The sequence below is a fragment of the Rhagoletis zephyria genome, unplaced genomic scaffold, assembly GCF_001687245.7.
Source record: "Rhagoletis zephyria isolate East Lansing unplaced genomic scaffold, Rhagoletis_zephyria_1.1 Rzeph_scaffold_01902, whole genome shotgun sequence".
Taxonomy (NCBI): domain Eukaryota; kingdom Metazoa; phylum Arthropoda; class Insecta; order Diptera; family Tephritidae; genus Rhagoletis; species Rhagoletis zephyria.
In genome coordinates, this window is record NW_016158986.1 from 51,186 (window position 1) to 73,440 (window position 22,255).

The following is a 22,255-nucleotide window of genomic DNA, read 5'->3' on the forward strand; positions in this document are numbered from 1 at the left end:
GTTTTTATCAAGTATTTCGTAAAATTTATTAAATTAGTAAATTCGTTGCTCTCGAGTGAGTTGTGCGAAGGCAGCACTCGCAAGAGGAAGCCAATGAATTCCTTAACAGCCACACACACACACACACCTAACTAATGCGAACTACAGCAAATGGTGCATAAATTGATAACGGTATGGGAAAAAGTTTACCATTCTATGGTTGTGTATACATAAGCGTTCATACGTTCATACATATATACATAAGTATGTACATACGTGCATATGTATGTATGTATGTGCGCTTTTCTGGCGCTAATGAATTGTGCAAATTGGCTACAATTGTGCCGAGAGATTTAAAGACTAAATGCAAAAACAATTTCTTTAAGCGCGACGAGTAGTTAGTTTAAAATAAAATGAGAATTAAATTAACGCGCGTTTGTGTGAGTGTGAGTACACTGTGATCGCAGTCACTCGGTCGAGCATTTTACGCTAAGATTACACGGTACTTACGCGCGCCGCGATGAAATTTTCATTATGTTCGTTAGCGTCAATGTACGCAAGGCGACTTCAAGGATTTTCATATTTACCTGCAATGAGAAGAAACAAAATTTCAAATATTAGAACGTCTACTTGATTATGCTAAGCAGTTAAATTTAGAAATTTATTAATGAGGATATGTAAATAAAATGAGTTGGGAGTGGAAGTCATTGTTTTTACGTCATAGACGAATTTCGTATCTCGCTTATCGCTTTATTCGATCTTAATTGCCAACTGCTGCACAAATATATCATAGTAAATTAAATAGCAGCCTTTTTTTTCAAATTTCTTGTCACTTCAAGAACTTGGGGAATTCCATAGCATTTGCATGTACTTAAGTACGTACAACGTACATACATACACATGTCATATTTAGACAGTGCTGCTGTTGCCAAGCCCCGCACGAACAAACAGAACCCAGCCGCGTTTCAGAGCCCAGCACAAACACAGACAGCGCCGCGGTGGCAAACACATTTTTTCCACTCTTTCCTCTGCGCCTGCGATCGTCGGAATTTTTTTTTTTTTTTAAGTCAAATATGAATAGTGACGCAAATCTATTCGTTTATTTCGTATACACATTCAAATACATAGCTTATTTTTGTATATGTATGGGTGTACTGTTGGCGGCAGTGGGTGTAAACAGATTATTTCAAAATATTGTAGACTTTTAATAATTCATTGTATGTTTACTTGAAAACGCTGGAAAAATTTACTAGTATATAAAGCGTATATATACATATACATATGTATGTATGTACATTAGCATGCGCCTTATTTTTCAACTTTGATGCATAAAGCATGGCTCTCCTCACTAGGGTTAATGTGGTCATAAAAATGTGCTCGCGAAAAATTGTCTAAATTGGATAACGGAAAGCACGTTTTTTTTTAACAAATGAACCTATCGAGGGGAGTTTTGCTTTGTAGCTTACGATAAGGCGCACACTAATGTAAAAAAAAAAATCTCCTACGATTTTTTTCGTAAATTCACCCCTCCAAAGTTATTAAATTTTAAAGTCAAACATATAAAAAACTATTTTTTTTTTTTCAATTTTCGGTAAACTGCTAAAACTTATCACGTAATATGTCATAAAACTTTTCTTGGAATTTTAAGTTTTAATTTTCTTCGAACTCAACTTTAAGTTTGTTTAAAAAGGAGTTTATGGTTGTTTAAAAAGTTGTATTTTATCATGTTAAAGAAATGACTGACAACTTCAAACTTCCACTTTGTTATACTAAAATTTAATTGGATACAAAAGTGAGTACTCGAAATTTTTCCAAACATCTAATTAAAGAGCTCGAAATGTTTAAATATTGCTCAAAGTTTGAAATTTGAATCTATAAGGGTTTTGTTCAAGAAAAAATCTATACTCTTATAAAAAAATTAATAGTCAAAACTTGCCAATGTGTGGGTGGCGTTGTGATACACACTTCAAAAAGCTTTGCGATTAAAAAATTTCTAAGTGATCTTTATTTCGAAGAAAATGAAAAATTAAAAAATTTCTAATATAAATTTCATGATATTTAGCGATAAGTTTTGACATTTTGCCGAGAATTAAAAAAAAAAGGTTTTTTATACGTTTGACTTTGAAATTTAAAACTTTTGTAGAAGCGAATTTATGGAAAAATGTAAAATTTTTTTAGAGCCTACAATTTTCTTCAAATATTGACCTAGAAATATAATAAAAAAATGTCAAAATTAAAAAAACGTCAGCTTTCTTAATCTGCGCCTTTGAGGCGTCTGTTTCACTGACCCGAAAAAATTTCACAAGGGATTTTGAAGAAAAAAATTGTCGATTTCTTTTGAACCAGTCTAATGTTTATATACATACTTACTTATAAGTACATAGTATGTATGTATGTACCTACTCATATAAGCGGTTTAGGAAACATTTCGACAAAGGCAGGGTAACAAATGCAGCGAGCTATTATAAATATTTAGAGCGATTTGTTGCTATGAAGAGTTTCTTTTCAGAGTTAGAATTTGGCGTACTAAACGGCGGAAAAATAACAGGAATAGCAAAAGTTCATAAATGCAGAGGTTCTCAAAGCTACCTACGTACATGGGCCGAGCCCACATAGTAAGTGCTATTCTGTGTTTAATAAGGTACACAGCCTCTTAGGCAAAAAAGAGGCATCTTCCCACAAAATATACTTAACTAAAGCTATTAACGGACAAGGATTCGAGCCTGGTGGTCCTACCTCTAACGTATCGCCTGCGGTGGCCACACTTTTTTGCCACTACCTATGTAGGTACTAACCAACTTCGGATGTAATTAAGTCTACGCTCAAACTCGAATATTCTCGGCAATGCAGATTAGAAGTGCGCTTTATTAAACGAACGTGGCCTAGGCTCTTTATCTCCGAGTGCAAGCCTGTCAACAAACAGGTTCACATGGAAAAAGCACAGACGAGCCCAGCCCTAAAGGGCGTAGTTTTTTCTATTTTGTAGCGCACTTTGATAAGAATACTACCGTTGTCGCCGCTTATCTGAGTGCCATAGAAGGTTATTGCTATATAAACAATAACAAAAATATGAACAACTACAAATATTAAACGCGCAGCGAGACAAGTCACGTATGCGAAACGGGCGAAACTAATGCGATTAGCGGCTTTGCAATTTAGTTTTAAGGACTATTTTTAGCTTCAGGTGAACTCAACTTCTTTTGTGTCGTCGTAGTTACCTACGAATAGCCATGGCTTAATGTATATAGCCCTCCAAAACGAACACATATCAGGGCAGCTCATTCGCTATTCGTTATGGTATATAATTCAAGTATTTTGTATTTCGGCGAGAGAAGGTCAAATAAAAAGCGTAGCGTAGAGAACTCGCCATGTACCTTCTGGTTGGGCCACTCTTACGTTGAACTAATGAATTTCAAACCACCTNAGCTCATTCGCTATTCGTTATGGTATATAATTCAAGTATTTTGTATTTCGCGGCGAGAGAAGGTCAAATAAAAAGCGTAGCGTAGAGAACTCGCCATGTACCTTCTGGTTGGGCCACTCTTACGTTGAACTAAAGAATTTCAAACCACCACGTTCAAGCAGTTTATTTCCCTTATATTTATATGGCTTTTTAAGATTTTTCTACAACACCCACCTCAAACTTCTCTGGCGTTTCGTACAAGCCACATTCCGCTAAATTCTTGGCTAAGAGCACCGGATTCAATACATATTTGCTACGCCTAAGGCGACCGCGCACGTACGGCAGGAAAAACAACGCGCAGCTGCGTTGCTCAGAAGGCATACAGCTAACGGATTAACAAAATACACAACAACAACACAACTACACGGCGTACGCGCTAATGAACATTTTCGCACAAGCAAAACTCATTAACTTTTATTGGCTGCAAATTGACTTGGATTTGGATTTGGATTTTCAAAATTTCCACAAATTCGCTTAATCCGCTAGTATCCGTTGGCCAAGTGTGCCGCTAAACGCTCGAGAAACGTTACTAACCAGCAGACGCGCGCGGATAAAACTTTAAACAAGCAGACCAACCAACCAGCCAACCAAACGTTCGTCTCGCAGCCAACCGCCTCAGGTACGTACATACATATGCTCCGCGCTGGCTAGCTGTGCTTGTTTCATTTAAAAATATATTAAAAACGGGCAACGAGCAACAACAACAACCAGATAAAGCTACAGAAAAAATGAAAATAATTAATTATGATAATTGTTGTGAATATTACGGCATTCATTGCTGCGCGCACCGTCCGCTCGGTATCTCCTTCTGCCTGCCTACCGTCCGCCGATAGCCGCCTGGCGAACTACTCGTTGCTGCTGCAGCCGCCTGGATATTTAACTACAACATTCTTCATTGCCTTATTACGGTTGCATTACACTTGACGAACTGGACTGATTGACTGACGGTTAGACGTTGCGAGCTGTTGCTGTTGTTTCTGTTGCCTCAGGGCGTTGTAATGACGTCGTTGACGTTTTAGCAGCAAAACAAAAAGTGATTAATAAGCTGTTGACTTTCATTTGGTTTAGAGAGTGTCTGTGCAAGCTAACTGCACGCTCTAATGCGAATAATTCATAATGCAGTTGGAAAATCCAGTGCGGCATACTGACAGATATGTACATGCAAACGTACTCACACCCACATGTTAGCCACTAATAACAGTCTGAATTACAAAACACAGACTGAGACGCTAGAGCTTGAGCTTTTGAAGCAAAGAAACGAGTTGCTGCACGTTTTTTTTATATTTAAGCAGATAGTCTAAGCGCTGAACCCCAGAATCGCGCGCAATCTTCTTCAAATTTCATTTACTGTTTCGAAATGACGGAAGAAACTCGTCAGGTATCTAAGATTTATATTTTAACAAAACTTCTACACGAGAAATTTTCAGCACTCAGAGTTCTTAATGTTACCTTTCCGCTTTCAATACCACATATGTATGTACATGAGTTACTATGTTCTTCGCGACTTTTACCAAGCTCACTCTGATCTTGGAATATAGGGTGTTAAAATTATACAGCATGTGTCTATACCAACTGGATGGTTTAAAATCGCTTTAGTTCAGTGGAGCCTCGCGGATACCTCGTCCCTTACGAGTGTCCAAGAAAAATCTAGTAGACGCCAAAGACGTCAGCACTGGTAAGAGTACCGCCGCTTGACGCGGGAAAAGGGTAATTTCGGCCAGCTCGGAAGTCGCGCAGTCGATCTTTTCCTTCCATTCGCTCGCCCGTAAATGAAATAAAAAGTTCAAACTAGCGCAGGAAATCTAATTGAAGCCGAAAAGACTAACCAAGTCGGTAGGTCATCAAATCCGACAGATGAGATCTTAACTGAATGCTCTAAAGAACCGCCTGCATCACACTCACTTTGTGGAGATGAATTCGAAGAAAAGACTTTCCCAGTAGAAGTCGGAAAGTCTTACTCCCAACTTGCAGGTTTAACTGCGGGCAGTCCGTGTCTGCAAGACTGGCTTGATGGCACTCAGTCTACGGGCTCCAAAAGTCAGCTCGAAGCCGTTTAGAGAATTTACTGATCATCAGAGCCAGCGTGAGCGCACGCTTGCCGTGTTGAACTTAAATCTAAAACCTACAATTGACAATTGAAGCACATTCTGATCTTTGAAATTTGTGGTTTAAGTGAAAATTTTTCGTCCAAGTTTCTTAGACGCAGCACCCTGTTTCACATGCTCACAGTCACGCTCTCACACTTCACACAGCGTTTATTGCGCTTCACCTTCAGTCAAACGTGGGCATCTCACATGATGTTGTCTCGTGAAACCTGCATCCGTTCATCATTTGTCCATTTCAGCGCAACTCCAAAGGTAAACACGAGTGTACGATTGTACGTCAATTGTCGTGTCCAAACAATGTCTAATGTATCGACGTCACACCGTCGTATGAGTACCACGCGATTTACCGTTTTTGGCTTAATCCGCATAATAAATCATTACTCTCCAACAACAAAGTGCATAAATATTTGCCAATGCAAGAGCATATGTTTGTGTGTTGTAATATTTAATTTCGCAATTGTTTTCTTTGCTGCTACACTTCTACTCATTTCATTGTGTAAAGAAATTGTACACCTACCTACAGCATTGCAAAAACAAAAAAAAAAAAAACAACGCTTAACTAGTGCGACACGGCCAATGTGAAAGGTGCATTGTGTGTTGGTGCTGTGTTAGTGCAGCGTTGCACGTTTAATTGTTTATTGTGTTCGAATGTACATAAGTAGTTGTTGCTGTGCGCGTGTGATGTTACCTTTGAGTTGAGGCGTCATAACATATTGTTGTCTGCTCATCACACAATTGTCATGTTGAATCAGCAATGAGCCAGCGGGCAACAAACGTCATAATAAGCGAATAAAAAAATATGCCAAGAAAGTTTATGCAAATATGGTTGGCAAAAAGAGTGATCGCGTTAACGGCAGTGGCGTACGGCGTAGTGGCAGCAGGAGGAGCTACTTCGTTAGACAGCACTATAAACCTGCTAGGCGAGAGCTTTCTCTGAGATGGAAGGGGTACTTTGTGCTTTCCAATTTGTTTTCTTTCTCTCGAAATTTCTATCCTTGGGCACCTAATCCGGTTTTCTTATTTGCAAAAAGTGTTAATGGTAATGTCAAAAAACACAGGTGGGTACGACAGTAAGCATCAGATGCGAGTTTTAAGTCTTGCCATGTGAATTCACGTGATGTAATTTTTTTTTGTTGTAGCGGCTACTCAGAGCCTAGACTGGCTTGTCCCTGGATTAGTCCATAGAGACAGCGGTAACACCGTGTGGGGCATGCGAAGAGGTGTCGCTAGTCGTGAGGTGACTCTCCACAAGGCGGGCACTCACTGGGCAAAACTGTATCTATCCCCTCCCAATCCACCCTGGACCATATCAAACGTATGCCCTAGTTCCCTTTCAACTCATTTGAGCTGACATGCGGCCCAACGTTCCAAGAGCTAACCGCAGGTGGTTAGGGCACTCCGATCCGTTCTGTTTCTGGTGAATTGCGAAAATACTTATATACAGCGCCGAATGGAGTTTTCCCTAACCATTCGGAGCCTATTAAGGCGCAGTCTTAAGAACTCAACCCCGCAACTAAACGCCACGAGTTCTTTGCCTACAGATGACTATAGGCAACATCCCATTCCGCAAAACAAAATACTTTACTTTCCTCTACGCCAGCGGTTTATTAACATTTTTTTTGCTTGGTGGTAATGACGTCATTAAAATTACTTATTCAGCTGCCTTTCACATTTTACGCCTTTTCCTATGCTAACTAGCTGATCAACGTTAAGCGACAATCCGACGCACCTACATACGTACATACATACATACATACATACATATGTACGTACATATTTATGGTACATACAGACAGCTACATATATTTTACATTCCAAACTATACTTCGGTAAAGAATTTCAGATTACACGCCCACTGATCTTTAATTCATATGTCGTCCGACACAGCCTATATAACTAAGTGAGTAGTTGACGGACGTGCTGAGAAAACGCCACGCGCACTACCGCAGCGGACATTCGGGCATACATACGTTACTGGAGCAAATTTGGTGAATTTTTGATTCAACAAAGACACGTGGCGGAATTTCGATAGTAAGTGTGATGTAAAGAATTTTAATAAGACATCGGATAATTAGAATGCAGGAGCCATATTTTGGCAATAATTTCCTCAAATTCCTAAAGAAATTAGAAAGTATTAGAAAGAGATAATTTTTCGCGAGCTCCTATTTTATTTCCTTTTTAAAGAATTCTTTCATTTTAATTTATCGGCGGTTGGTAGATATGCAAAGCATGCCTGTAAACTTGTTTAACTCTTCACCGAATGCCATCAAACATATTCAAGGTGCGTAAAATTGATGCAAGAAAAAATTAATTGGTAAATAGAAAAGAACCGAAATGGAATCAATTATGCAACAGCCAACTCTGAACTGAACTGCTCGGTGATGAAAAATGAGCGATATAGTCAGCCTCGCTAATATCGTGAGCACACAATTGGCAGCAATTAGCTAACTGAAAAACACTTAAAAGTGGGAAAAATAGTATTTTACAATGCACTGAATTCAAAAAATGAAGGTTTAAGCTCGCGTTATTAGCATGATCCCAATGCAGTCAGCCAAATCACTATTGGCTCCCTCCTCCCCGCACTCACCTTTTTCAATTGCATCTGGCCGCGACCTCCTGACACTGTCGGCACATCGGAGTCCCATTCGGAGCTCAAGTCATCGCTGGACGCGTAGCCGTAGTCACGCGGCAGTGGTACCTCGAGAAACGACTTGGAATATTGCGTATAGCCGGGACATAAGTTTTGCTGCGGTGACGGCGACCGACGCTGCAACTGCCACTGACGACGCTGCGCACAAACGCCGGCCTCATCGGTGACTGGCGAACGCGGTGGTATCATTATAGTGGGCGGCGCGCCGACGGACAGACCATGCGCTTGGGCAAAGGCGAGACTGCATTTGCGCGAGTTCGACAGATTGACGTTGGACTTCTTGCGGAAGATCTTTTTGGAGGGCATGGAGTGCGAGAGCGGCTGCTGATGATGCTGGTGGTGATGATGATGATGATGATGGCTGCGCGAGGAAATCGGTATTGCCGGTGAATGTGGACGCGACTGCTCATCAGCCTCGCGTTCGACGCTTTCGTCATATGGCGTGGTTAGCCCCTCGTATTCTCTTTCGACATCATCGTCCTCGTCCTCCTCCTCCTCCTCTGCAGCTTCAATGCCGGTTTCTTGAATGATATTTCTGTGTGGCGCCAGACCATTTACCAAAGATAGATCAGCTTTGTGAACACAGCACTCTTTGCAATTACTATGATCCAGCTCGACTGCCTCTTCGCCGCCCTCGTCTGCTTCGGCGCCGTCGTCTTCGAATTTAATGTTGTCCACCTCCTCGGGTGGCACGTCGGGGAAGTGCAGCAACTTGACGGTGACCTTGTTGCCGGCCTCGTTGTAGTAGACTTCTTTGGCGCTCATTTTGTCGAAATCCTCGTAAATGCGTACTTGCGGATAGGCGCACAAAGACATTGTCACACTCACATACACGCACGCGCGTCGAAACTGTTCACTTTCGCTCCACTTTGAGCTGTAGTTCAAAGAAATTATTTCCAACTTTTTAAAGTCGTTACTTCGTAGTTTTGAAAAAATTGTTTGCGAATATTTAGTGTTTCAACAGCGCGATATCACTCCATTGTACGTTCTCCATTTAACTACACTTTACTAATGCGTTGCTCTGTTGAAGCGATAATGAATGAGGACTGCACTAAATGGTTGATTTTTGATTTTTGAGTTTTAATCGCTTTTGTTTATTGGGTGAATAGTATATTACATTTTGAAAATTTCCTCTGTAGTTGCAAATAATAAGCCACTTATAATTTTTTCCCATTTAATAACTTTTGATTTACAGCCTTCGGTTTTTTTCCGGTTTGATTAAATGACCAGAAATTAGAATATTTGTCGATTTCAAAATTATTCAAAAATTAGCCGCTTAAAATAAATCATCCATCGTTTTTATGAAAAACTGCAAGTCTCCAATCACTTTCCCCTCACAAGACACGCATAATATCTCTTGCACTTTGTCCAGCAGCGCCAATTAGCCGCGCACATCCAAGCCATCAAAATTAACAACTTCATAACAGACTATTAGCTATTCGAATGTGCAGCATGCAACAACGTCAAGGCAAAGTAACGGCGGCGAATAGCAAATTGCAACATCACAAAATATTAAATTAGCAAATTCCAAAGAATGCTAGAAGATTTGACATTTCTCGGCTGCCAGCCAACAGCCGCCCAGCGGCAGCACTTATATTTTATCACCCGAGGTGCGGCGACGACATTTCTAAGACGACAAGCAATGGGGCAAACAGCGTGGTAGCCAAGCAGCCACTGACCGCAACTCGTCTTGCCAAAAATCAATGCAAGCAAAGGAAGAGGAAAAAATTGAAAACTCACAAAAATTTCAATACAAACGGTTTGCATTGCATTGAAAATGCGTGGACGCACCAAAAACGGACAGGCATTGCATTGACTGCAAAACTTTGCTGACATTTCGTCAAAAAATCGCCAAAGCAAATGGACGCGAAGGGGCCAACGCAAAGATGAGAAGCAGGCAATTGAATTTATGAAGCCAAGGTTTTTATGTATTGCAAAAAATTTTGTTTATTATGAGACTGATTTTGAAAAGGTGATATTATTAACAGATGTGAATAACTACCGCCTACAAGCGTCGCGTTATCAAAACTAGTCAGCGCTAGAACGAAAGCTACACAAAAATGTTTAAAGTTTATTTTACAGCAGCGACAGGCAGAGAAAGCTTTTAGTCTGAGCACAACCGAACAAAACCAGAGGGAAATTTGAAAAAGCTGGTCTCCTGGTCGTGACTGTTTTAGAACACCTATGCTCAGCCCTTGAGCTCGCGAGCGAAAACAGCTTTTGTGCTTTCACATGTAAATATATGGAGCTTATGTGCTCTTACACATACACGGCACAATCGCACTATACACAATCTCACAAATAGCATACATTGACATTGGGCATAGCTCTTTAGAAAGAGCTTGGCTTATTTGACTGATAAGAGTCTAATGTGCTTTAAAGCCAAGCTTAACAGTTTTTTTTCGGGTGATGGCAGCGCGAAAACAGTTCACCGAATAAAACCTTATTCATTGCAAAGGAACTAAGAAGTGACTTTTTGTCGTACGACAAAAGCTTTTCAACGATTTCAGCATGTTTTATATGGGCGTGCTTAAGTAAAAGCTCTCTCTGGTGCTCGCTGCTCCGGCGGCGTTTTCTTTCAAAGGCTAACTTAATACGTAGGTGCGGTATTTTTTTTAACATTTCAAAGGCATTACCGTAGCTTTTATAGCTTTTATGCCCAAAAGTGTTAGATTCTAATTACTTTATTGTGATATTAACGAAATTTATAAAGTGCCAATTAAAAAAAAAAAAAAAACAATCAACAGCAATAAAACAATTAAAAAAATATTGTGCGCGCTTTTGCGTCACTCGCATGCCGTGGCGCACACAGTACGAGTTACTGAAATTGAGCCAATTTAAAAAAGTTGACAAAAAAATTTATATGTATAATTATTTGAAATTAAAAGGCAAACAAAAAACAAAAAAGGAAAAGAAATTAACCTACAGACACAACAAAAACTAAGACGTGTTGTCATTTAATTTACAATGCAAATGAAATGGTTTTGGATGGCGCAGAAAAACAAATATACATACATACATAAACACATATGTATGTTCGTCAACAAGTTTCTGTTTCTGGCGTTTAATGCGTTCCAAGGAAAAAACGGCTGAAAAGGTCGTACGCAAAACCTAGCGGAAAAGTAGCATTAACTACAGCAACAAAAGTTTAACTACAACAACTCGCAACAGTTAAGAATAAGAATAATGAAATTTATCATAACAACAATGCTACCGCAGATTGTGTACTTCACAGACTGAGGGTAACTCATACGACAGGGTGTACACATTGGCGTTGGCGTTAGAGTAGGTACTTTGGACCTCAAGGGAAGTAAAAAAATATATATATACATATATATATCTTTCAGCACAACTAAGCAGCGTTAGGACAAATTTTAGTTTTAATTTTTCATAGCAACTGATCATAACTATAGTGCTGATCATAATTATACGACACCTATGTACATACATATTGACAAGTTCGGACATTTAATTTTTTTGTTATTCACTTTTAATTCTTTTTTATAAAAGTATAGTTTATTGTTTGTGCAATATTAAAAAAAAGTTAACTTTCGAACATATTCCGAACTTTCTAATTGGATTTCTTAGGAAGATTTTGAGTATGCAGTTTTATCTTTCTAAATAATAGAATTAAAAAGCTCGAAATTTTTGCAAAAATTTGTTGATTTTTTTTTTAATATTGCGCAAAGTTTTAACCTCGGATTTATACGGTATTTGTTAAAGACATACATTCGAATGAAAGAAAAATAAAAATTAAATAATAAAAAAATTTAGCCAAACTTGTCAATTGGGAGTGGCTGATAATCGTGATAAGCGCTATGTAAGCAAACTGTGTATTTACCAATTTATACATTTTTTCATAGCTAAGATGGTAAATATTTTTAGGCATATTTTTCTTGCGTAAAAATCCCAGCACTACTTATAACTTTATTAGTAGCACTAATAAAAACAAAAACGAATAACGCTTTGAAATACAAATAAAGAGCGATTTGAGCTAGCCCTGTATATTTACCCTACATATACAGAAGAATAATTGTTTTTTTTTATATTCTATTTTTACAAGTAATTAAAGCTTATACGCATTGCATCGCTCGAATGCCGTTGTTAATTGCAAAATATAAACAAAAGCAAAAATTCAATTCAATTCCAACAGTTGCGGTATCAGTCAAAGTACATAGACACATTACACTCATATACACAGTGGCGGATCGTGAGCTCGATTTTGGGGGCGAAAATAAGAATCAAAAATGTTGTACGCCCAAGTATGATAGACATTTTGTTTTATTTTATTATATATTGTTTATAAATGAATTATATTTTTATAAATCATATGTTTTTGAGGAAAAAACACCGTAGTATTTTGAAAATTTCAAAATTACATTTCGAGCTAACTAGACTACACTCTTTGCGTGCTCTTTTTACACTTCATGCAGATTAAACGTAGCGCTTTCGATAGAAGCAACATTTTTATATGAAACAAAATGAGTTTGAAAGCTTATGTAATTGCCTTTTACTGAAAAATATTGCCATTGAGCAACATTTACTCCTTGACCTTAAAAAATTGTCAACGGATATTTTCAAAAAAAAAAACATTTTTTGTACTTATTATAAATATTTCCCCCCGCACCCCTCTCTCCACCGTTGATCCGTCCCTGCACATACACCAGGTAATCACCAAAGGCAAGCGGTTACAGCGGCACATGTTGCCACCAATGGTCGCTGTATTTTTGTAATTGTCACGCCCATTGCTCTCACTATTAAAGTGTGACAATTTAACAATTTAGAAGAAATTTACACAGTATCTCCTTGTAGATATGTATGTTTGCGTTTAATTGCTGTCGATTTTTTTTTTTTTAATTTTCGCCATCCAACTGACGTAAATCAACGCTTTAACAGCGAAAAAAATAAACATATGCGCGACAACAACAACAGCAGAAAAAGTGAGCAACGAGCAAAAATGTTAATGTGTAAAATTGTAATTGTTGTAGCTACATACATATGCATATATATACATACATAGATAGCGTTAAGATTAACAAGCGATCGGATCATTTTAATTGAACTCATCCGGAGAGGTCGGTTTTCTGAGTATTTAATTTGCATTTGCGGTTGAATATGCATGCGAGCATACTTATATACACATATACATGCATATATATGTATATGTATATGTGTATATGTATGTAAATACATCCATGCAAATGTGAATGAGCCAGTATTCCATTTATCAGCAAATTTCGAAAATCAGTATGCATCAGAAGTAGGTCTACACACCTAAAGCCACTACGTCAATTCACACTCGAGTGAATTTACTCTGAAGAGTAAAGCAAAAACGAAGGCAGAGTGCAATGAGGTTGGAATTTGTTTTCCTATTGCACAAGAATGTGAATTTTTTAACGATAATGGGAGCAGCGACCCAGAAAAATTCGCTAAAATACCTGAGGGGAGTTCACAATGGGGAGAGTTCTGGCCGCAGCCGAGTACTTAAAGTTGCGTACTGCATGCATGATACATACATCCATTGTCAGAACCAAAATTCTAAATTTGTGGAAAAGCAAGTTACACTCTAACCGCGTACTCGATACCCACCTAAGTACCTGCGGGGAGGATTCGAGTACAAAAAGTACTCAGTACTTGAAGAAAGTATCGAGTTAAATACTCGTAGTTACTCGTATCGCAACACACTAACAAATCCAACTAAGAATTCTATAAAGCAATTAAAAATACTAAGAGCGGAAAAAAATCTATATTTTCCTGCTTATCACCGGTACAAGGGGTGCGCCTACATTTGCGCCGCCATACAAAAAATTTCCATTGCCGCATTCGCAGTAATAATCAAAAATAGCTACACATATTTACACTTTATTGCCCTCTACAAGCCTTAAAAAAAAAACAAAACAATACTTTTTATCGAAATAAATCATTTTAGCAGAACAAAGTGTATTTTCATGTTGCGAATAGCAGTAAAAACGATGGGCATACTCAGATAAATGCGCAGCGCGTAGAAAAAAAAAACAACAATAACACAATCAAGAACAAAAATATAAACATTGAAGCAATAATAATAACAATAACTAATGCCACAATCGGAAATGTAAATATGTGCTTACATATCTTATGCATATATGTATATGTATATGTGTGTGTGTTTGTGCGCGAGCATTCCAGTATTGGCACAACATTGTGAGTCAATTTAAGTAATTAATTTCATGAAATCATTTGAGAGCCTCATTGAAGAGGAAACATCAAAGAGATAAGTTAAAACAAACAGATGGGTGCATTTTGTGTAGCAAGTGTGGAATTTTATCGAAATGTTTATAAAAAGAAGCGATCGTAAAATGTGTAAAAAAAAGAAATAATACGTAAAAAAGTAAAGTGCTAAAGGTTGTAATTAGACCACACACACCACCTTACAAGCAAACAAAAACGATTTTTTTTTTTTTGTGGAACCCAGAGGTCGCCTATCTACTTTTCTCGGTGAAAAAATTCGTTTAAAATAGTTCTACTGGATGGAGAAGGTTTTTTTTCTGGTACCGTCTGACTTTCGTAGATACATAGCTAAATAGATAAGTCTAATAATTAAGGTCTTCAGCTACCTAACAACCATATTTTTGGCTTGCCTTCTCTTCAATGCAGGATATCGCAAATGGGAAGGTAAGTATTCTACTAAATCTGACAAAGCAACGCATTACGAATAGAATCTAAGTGCAACACCTCCAAGCACGCTCTTGGAAAAACTAGGTACCAGTTCTGGTCTATCTAGCTGCGTTGCTTATTAACCAAGTTTAGCTCGCTTAACCAAAGACCTTCAACAGCAGAATTGGAACAGGCTCAGATTCTGGAAACTGACTACTGCGACGTGGAAGACGCTTTGCAATGATAACTATTCTTCTGATCGAGACTGTTTTCAATATAAGTGGATCAACAAAAAATATTGCTATTCGCAGGCGGTGTTTGCTTTGACGTTGTCTCATAAATGGAGGGACCTACCGTTTTACGCAGCCTCCGCACGACAGATGGGTTCTTGTAAGACATTTTTTCATGGCGAGAGGCGACCGCTATTTGTACTAAACATTTTTTAATTGTCGTCGGGCCAGGAATCGAGCGTCTTGGTCCTGTCGGGCGGTAGTACGTATCTCTAGCTACTCGGCCATTTGAGAGAACCCTTCACTTGGCTTAACACGCTCTAAAATATATCTCTACCACATTTTTAAAATAAAATTTCTACGATCACTAAACCATTTAAGACATAGGGATCCAAATCAGTTAAAAATTAATCAGCGCTTTTACTCCTCTATTGATTGATTGCTCACAGTTTGGAAAAGCTACCCGCCCACACACGAAAGTGAAGGCCAGTGAGCTGCCAGCAGACTTCCGAAAAAGTGTTAAAAGTTTATTTGTTGTATTTTCTAAAATATATGTTGCTATACTAAACTACTCGGTGTGTAAGCGTTTTTGTAACGTAGCGTTGAAGCAACAACGAACACCCACCACGCGGCTGGCTAGCAAACGAAGCCACGCCAAGTGAACGCAGTAGACGCAACGCAGCGGAGACACAGCAGTGAAGTGATGCAAACCAGATGCGTGCGTCATTGCCACGCGTAGCCAAGAGGGCAAACCAAGCGCACGCACAAACAGCATTTATATACATAGTACATATGTATAAATGTATGTATGCGGACATAGTCGTGGACTCGTATGCGCACTATCCACGCTAGATCTATGGCCCTGTTCGTGTTGGCGCCGGGTACCGAAGAAGATAGAATGACGAACTGTACGAGCTTTTTCACGACACAAGACACAGCTGGGCATATTGTAAGCATGGATGATGACGCTGCGGTAAAAAAAAAATCCTCCCAGTTTGCTCTAATTGGTGGAGAAGAAAAGAAAGGGCGACCATGAACACAATTGAATCCGATCAGAAGGAACACTACAAGTATTGTGTGATGGAATTTAACACATTCTCATTTATCTTACTAACACTTTCGCAAATTTTGCGTTGGTTAAAAAGAGACCATTAAATAAGACCATAAGTTGAAAGAAGATAAAAAATCACATGTATACAGGATTTTCATCATTTTTTGCACATTGGCCTTAAAAACGTGATGGGAGTGTTTAATGGACATTTCCATCACCACTATGTATCACATGATCAATCAAATGACTATCACTGTTCTTGTAGGGAACTGCCTCACTCGGCATGTACAACTGGCGCAACCTTGCACAGGAAAGAGGCGGTTGGCAAGGTTTTTTGGTCTCAGCCCAAACTGATGAGCCGAGCCGTAGAGCTAAATTAGAAGAAGAAGAAGAATTCAATACGGAAACTTATTTCTATATTTCCCTTTATTTTGTATTCTAACGGTTGCTCTTTTAATTGACACTTATTAAGGCCAGTCAGCCATTGTTGTTGTATGTAAATTAATTGATTAGCACACACATTTTCTTCTTTTTTTTGCAGTTGCCATTTGCCGCTTTGCTCAACCGAAGTGAGATGTAAATTAAATTTTTATTTCAATCGAAAACAAAAAAAAAAATTTGGCTTGCTAGTGGCGGCATGAAGCAATTAGGCACACAAATACATAAAAAGTGCACACTCTCCAAAAAAAAAAACTATTATTTTGAATGTCTCGCTTGCCGTGTGGGCATTTAATTACATTTAAGCCTGCATTTGTGTAGGTAGAGTAATCAATTGTGAACAAAAGTCGTGTAAAGCAACATTTGAAAGTTGTCGCTTTTCACATTCACTGGAAGCGCTGATGGCTGTTGTCCAATGGTGGTCCGTGCCGCTGCTGGCCAATGCTTCTGTCGCTGGAGAGAGCAAACGCAGTCACAAAAGCAATAAATAGTAGCAAAAAGCGCAAAGCAAAAAAAAAAAGGTAAAATGGCAAAAGTTTCTACTTTTGCTGCCTCAGGCGAAAATTGCAATAAATATTTTCCAAATTTGATATTTTAATAAATACTTTAGAATTTACATATATACATCTACATACATACATATTTTTTTAATTGACAAAAGCTACGTTAATCGTTTGACAGCCAGTTGGAATGCTGAAGTGGAAAGCCTTTAAAATACCGCAAAAATTACTCACTGAAGTTGAAAAGGCACACATATGTAAGTGCATTAGGGTAAGCCAAAAAAAAAACGAAGCTAGCGAATTTATGACCTTAATAGGACCTATCTACAGAGAAGAAAATTCTACCATTTGGAAAAAATTTTATTCCAATTTTAAAAAGTAATTTCTGGAGAATTTAAGGACCTACAGGAATATGCCTGGAAAACAATTTTTAGTTCGAACGGTTCAATAGTTATAAAATTGTTAATTAAACAAAAAATCATGGAAAATTTCAAATGGCCACCGACACATTTTAAAATTGGAACACGTATTTTTCCAAATGGTAGAATTTTCTTCTCAGTAAATAGGTCGTTTTAAGGTCATAAGTTCTTTAGGCTACTTTATTTGGCTCATCCTAATGTGTATAATACATATGTACATAAATACATAAATACATACATACGTAAGCAATTATCATTAGACGAATTAATATTTCGATTTAAAAATAACCTTTATCAGCAAAATTGGTTTATGGGAACCAAACCAAAATAACAAAATTATAAGATTTAGAAATCTCGACTTAATTGTAGGGGGTATTCCATGAGTAAGTGAACCTTATGAACAATTATGAAGTTACTTATTAAGCATGTACGGCTGGATAAGTCAGTACTAAATTGTGGTAACTGAGAAGAAAAAATCTTGCTATATTAATTTAATGTATCAAGAATGCATTAAACAGTAAAAAAGCGAATTAAATATGATTACAATATACTATATTTTAATATAGAAGGCACCGCAAAATCAAGTTTTCTTCAAGTAATGATTATATGTCCCCATCATCTTTCGTTCCAAGGTATTACCAATACATTACCAAAAATTAATCCGTGGCAAAAAACTTGAAACCTTCTACTACTTTGGAATTTTTTCTAAAACGTCATAGCTAGTTTATATTTTCACGCCGTAAAAAAAAGGAGCTTATCAATTCGTCGTAATATTTGTTTATGTACACTTGTGATCAGCTAATTAAGTCATCAGCATTTTGATAAATTTTGGCTATTTTTCTTTTTTGTTTATTTAATTTTATTATTTTTCCATAAAAGTTTAGCTCATTATTTAACAAACACCACATTTCAAACTTTGTGCAAAAATTATATAAAATCGTGAAAGTTTCAGCTAAATTTTAAACTTTTATTCAGATTTTTTTGAATTTTTTTTTGCTATGCAGTTTAATGATATGATAATGATAGATTGGCGCTTACACATATGTTAGTGTTTGGCCGAGCTTCTCCTCCGATTTGTGGCGTGCGCCTTGATGTTGTCACACAAAGCGGAGGGACCTACAGTTTTACGCCGACTCCGAACGGCGATTGTATTTTTATGCAGTTTAATAGCTCATTAAAATTCTAGGGTAATAATGTGCAAGTTTTTAGTTGTTAAAGAATCGCGTTGATTTTTAATAATTTTTTTCTGGCTGCATGACGCATTTTTTTCCATACAAAAAATGTCGAATATAAGAAGGAAATTATTAAAAATAAACGCTATTTTTTAGCTATTTAAAACTTACACATTATATTATGAAATTTATTGGGCTATCAAACTGCATACTCAGAAAAATAAAAACCAATAAAAAGTTGAAAATTTAGCTCACTCTTGCAGATTTTTTATAATTTTTGCACAAAATTTGAAATGTGGATTTATATGCTGCTTGTTATATAATGAGCTAGACTAGGAAAAATAATACACATTAAATAAATAAAAGGAAAATAGCCAAACATTTTCATAATGTTGATGACTTAATCAGCTGTTCACAAGTTTATGTTACCGGTTAGCTTTGGACCACGTGAACCGTTTTCCATAATTCTTTTTTTTTGTACCCCAAGGGTGGTTCCATACATATTTGATTCACTTCCGATCATCGAATTATGCAGAAATCAACGATTTTTCTTAAATTTTTATATCCAGCATTACTAACACTTTTTTACAACTCGTCATGGTTAGCCATGTTGCCAGTGGCTGCTGTTGAGCTATGAGATGTAACAAAAGATTTTAGTTAGACTTCAAATCGGCCCCTTCCCCCCCCCTACAGCTTCAAAACGAAGGAGAAATTTTCAAACATCAATAAATAAATAATTTAAATTATATGCGTAATCGAATTCGAATTCACGGTTCCAGAAATAAGATATACTATTTCTACCCTAAAAGATGTGATAAACTTTCTTCGCGAATCAATGACACGCATGAATTATGCTCCTGATATACCACGTTTGTGTGAAACAAGATGATCGGAAAATATATGGCTATCAGGAAATTTTCACAAAATTTTCATGCAGTTATAGAAGCTTTAGAAAAATTGCCAATTCAGGGAAACTTTACCACAAGAAAGCCTGCGTATCAATTGTGTGTTGCTATAACAAGGTCGATATTCATCATTGCTTTAACCCTTTCCTCCCCGAACTTTTTGACGTAGGGGAAAATATTTTGAATTTTAGTTAAAATATTCTTAAAAGTTTTAAGGTATTTTTATGATTCGACATCAAATGAATATACTACATATATTTCTAATAATTATTCCTTTTTACCCACTGCTACTACTAGCCATGGTCCCAAATTAGGAAAATAAAGGTTAGTATCCATATGGCTACCATGGGCAGGAAAGGGTTAATGACAATTGCTAAATATTCAATGAAGCTGGAACCTACAGCAAACAGTTTGCATTTTTATTTAGTTGGTAGCCGCTGTGACTGAGTGGTTAGAGGTGCGTACAACCAATACGTAGAACTTCGGTTTAATTGGCGCAACGACTAAATTAGACAAGGCCTTTTTTAACACCGGTCGGTCGCCGCTCGACAGTCAATGGCAAACCTCGGAGGGTATTTCTGGTGTGAAAAAGCTGCTCATAGAAACCATTTGTCATTTGGAAGCGGCGTAAAATTGTAGATGCCTCCTCCATTTTCGTTATAGCATCAGAACGCACACCACAAATGGGAGGAGAAGCTCGGAAAAACGCTTAGGGGTATTCTCGCAGTATCGCACCGCCCTTGCACGGTGCACGGATTGCACGGTTTGCAAAGCTTTCCCATAGGAAGACCGGTTTTTACCGTGCAATCCATGCAATCCGCGCACCATGCAAGGGCTCTTCAAAACTCCAAGAATACCCCTATTATTTTTCTATTTTGCTTTGTGCAAAACTTTTTTGTTTCAAACAGTGGAACGCTAGAGTGGCCCATCCATCAATTTTGGCAACGCGTTTAATCAATTGGGTTAGCGAAACTGGAAGACCGTTGGCACAGAAATTAGTACCAGCAGAAGTTATAAATCTCAACCAGCCAATGCGGATTTAAGAAGTCTACCTTAAAGCTAATGGCCTTATCTGATAGCGCATTGCAACTACATATTTTGAAAAAGTAATTGGTTTTGAAAACCGCTTCAATGAACTCATTTACCCAATAAATTAAATGCAACCAGACAAGTTTTAAAATCATAACACAACCACATCAGCAGAGCGCAACGCAAAATTTCACCTTTATATATATATTTTTTTTTTTCAAGTTTAGTTAAGCTCGAACTCTTTTTTTTTCGCTCGTTTGTCTTTAAATGTATTACTCCGGAGATGTTTTCACTTTTTCACATTTTTGTCACTTTATCGCTATACATCGCGTTTTCGCTTGAAAAATTACGTATGCTACTCCTCTTCTGCTTGCCGCGATCACTTTTATGTAAACATTTTTCGAAATCTTTGCCAGTTCCACTGTCACAAATGCGATAATGCCACAACAGGGTCACTTTAGGCTTTCGAAATGAAAACCGCAGCAAAAACAGTAAAGCCATAAAACAGAAACGGCATCAGAATATAGCGAAGGCGAAAACGAATACGAAATTCGGTCAACTCTTCTGCGCCCGCCTTGGCATTGACGGACAGACAATTGCCGAAATGTCAAAAAGTATACGTTCGATTTCGTATTTGCAAATGCTTGCACGATCCGCGGCACAGCAAACTAGCCAGACGAAACTAAGGAAAGTGTGAAGACTAAAAACACGGTTGAGCCGCCGTCGAATGGGCGTCGTCAGGCGCTGATTTTAGCCACACGAATGCCTTGCTGGTAGAAATACAACTGACGACAACGCGAGCGTTCCACTACGACAAAACTGAATTAATTGAAGCTGAGTGGAGCGTCGAGTCATTGTGGAAGCGCATGACTTCAGCGCGGAGCGATGCGACGCTGAGCGAACCAAAGTGGAGCTGCGTTGTCGGCGTTGCGCGGCCGATTGGTATAAAGGTGCGGGCGCGCAGCGTCAAAAATAGCAGAGCAAGCGAGCGGCGGTGATAATAGCGTTAAAATAATACATTTTCAGCAGCGAACTTTATCAGCGCGCGGCCGGTGAGACGGCAGCAGCCACAACAGATCACTTATCGAACAAATTGCTCAGCGCAAAAACTACATACTGGAAACGCGCGAGCACTTTAACACTCTTACAGCATTGAGAGATGTGCGCTTGGGGAGCTTTTAAGCGCGCACGTACTCCGATAGTTGACGAAGCGATAACAATCTGCGGCGCGCTAATAATTTGTTGCTAAAATGATGGCGCGCAAGGTGGTGCGCTGCGGGTCGGTGCATTACTGCCGCAGCAAGCGTACAGGAAACTTGTGCTATTGTGAGCGAAATGAGGGCGCGCAGCACTGGCTGGGGTAAGGGGCGCCGAAGCGCCAATAATGCGGGCAACAAGCCGGCCCTTTGCAGTGCGGTTTAACTGCCGCCGCGCTATTGTTTGCATTTGATTTTACTTTATTGCTTTTTTTTAGTTATATCAGCAATATTGAATTAATTAAATGCCTAAAGCCAAGGTGGCGCGCCGATTTCATGTGCAGCGCAGTCGAGCGCGCTCAATTGTGTTACACTTTGCTTGTAGTGAAAATGGCATTTTCACGTAACAGTTTATGTTTTTTATTTTGGTTTACGGCTGATTTTGGGTTGTTTTTTGGTTGTTTTTTTTTAATAAATTCGAA

At 38.2% G+C, this 22,255-nt stretch overlaps 1 protein-coding gene across 8 annotated transcripts in view; it reads right to left on the bottom strand.

Annotated features, from left to right (window-relative positions):
- The window catches only part of LOC108365532 (inositol-trisphosphate 3-kinase A-like), a 24,240-nt gene extending 2,636 nt beyond the window's left edge, over positions 1-21,604 (bottom strand). Inside the window, exons 1-2 of one of the 8 annotated variants that reach the window (XM_017619582.1) lie at positions 20,772-21,604; positions 8,135-9,205 (exon numbers count right to left, since the gene is read on the bottom strand). In XM_017619582.1, coding sequence (XP_017475071.1) covers positions 8,135-9,013 — 879 coding nt within the window. In that variant the 5' untranslated portion in view covers positions 9,014-9,205; positions 20,772-21,604. Of the gene's footprint in view, positions 1-8,134; positions 9,249-20,693 lie in introns of all 8 variants that reach the window. The other 7 variants (XM_017619581.1, XM_017619580.1, XM_017619578.1 and 4 more) reach the window with 7 other exon arrangements.
- Positions 21,605-22,255: the final 651 nt, after the last annotated feature.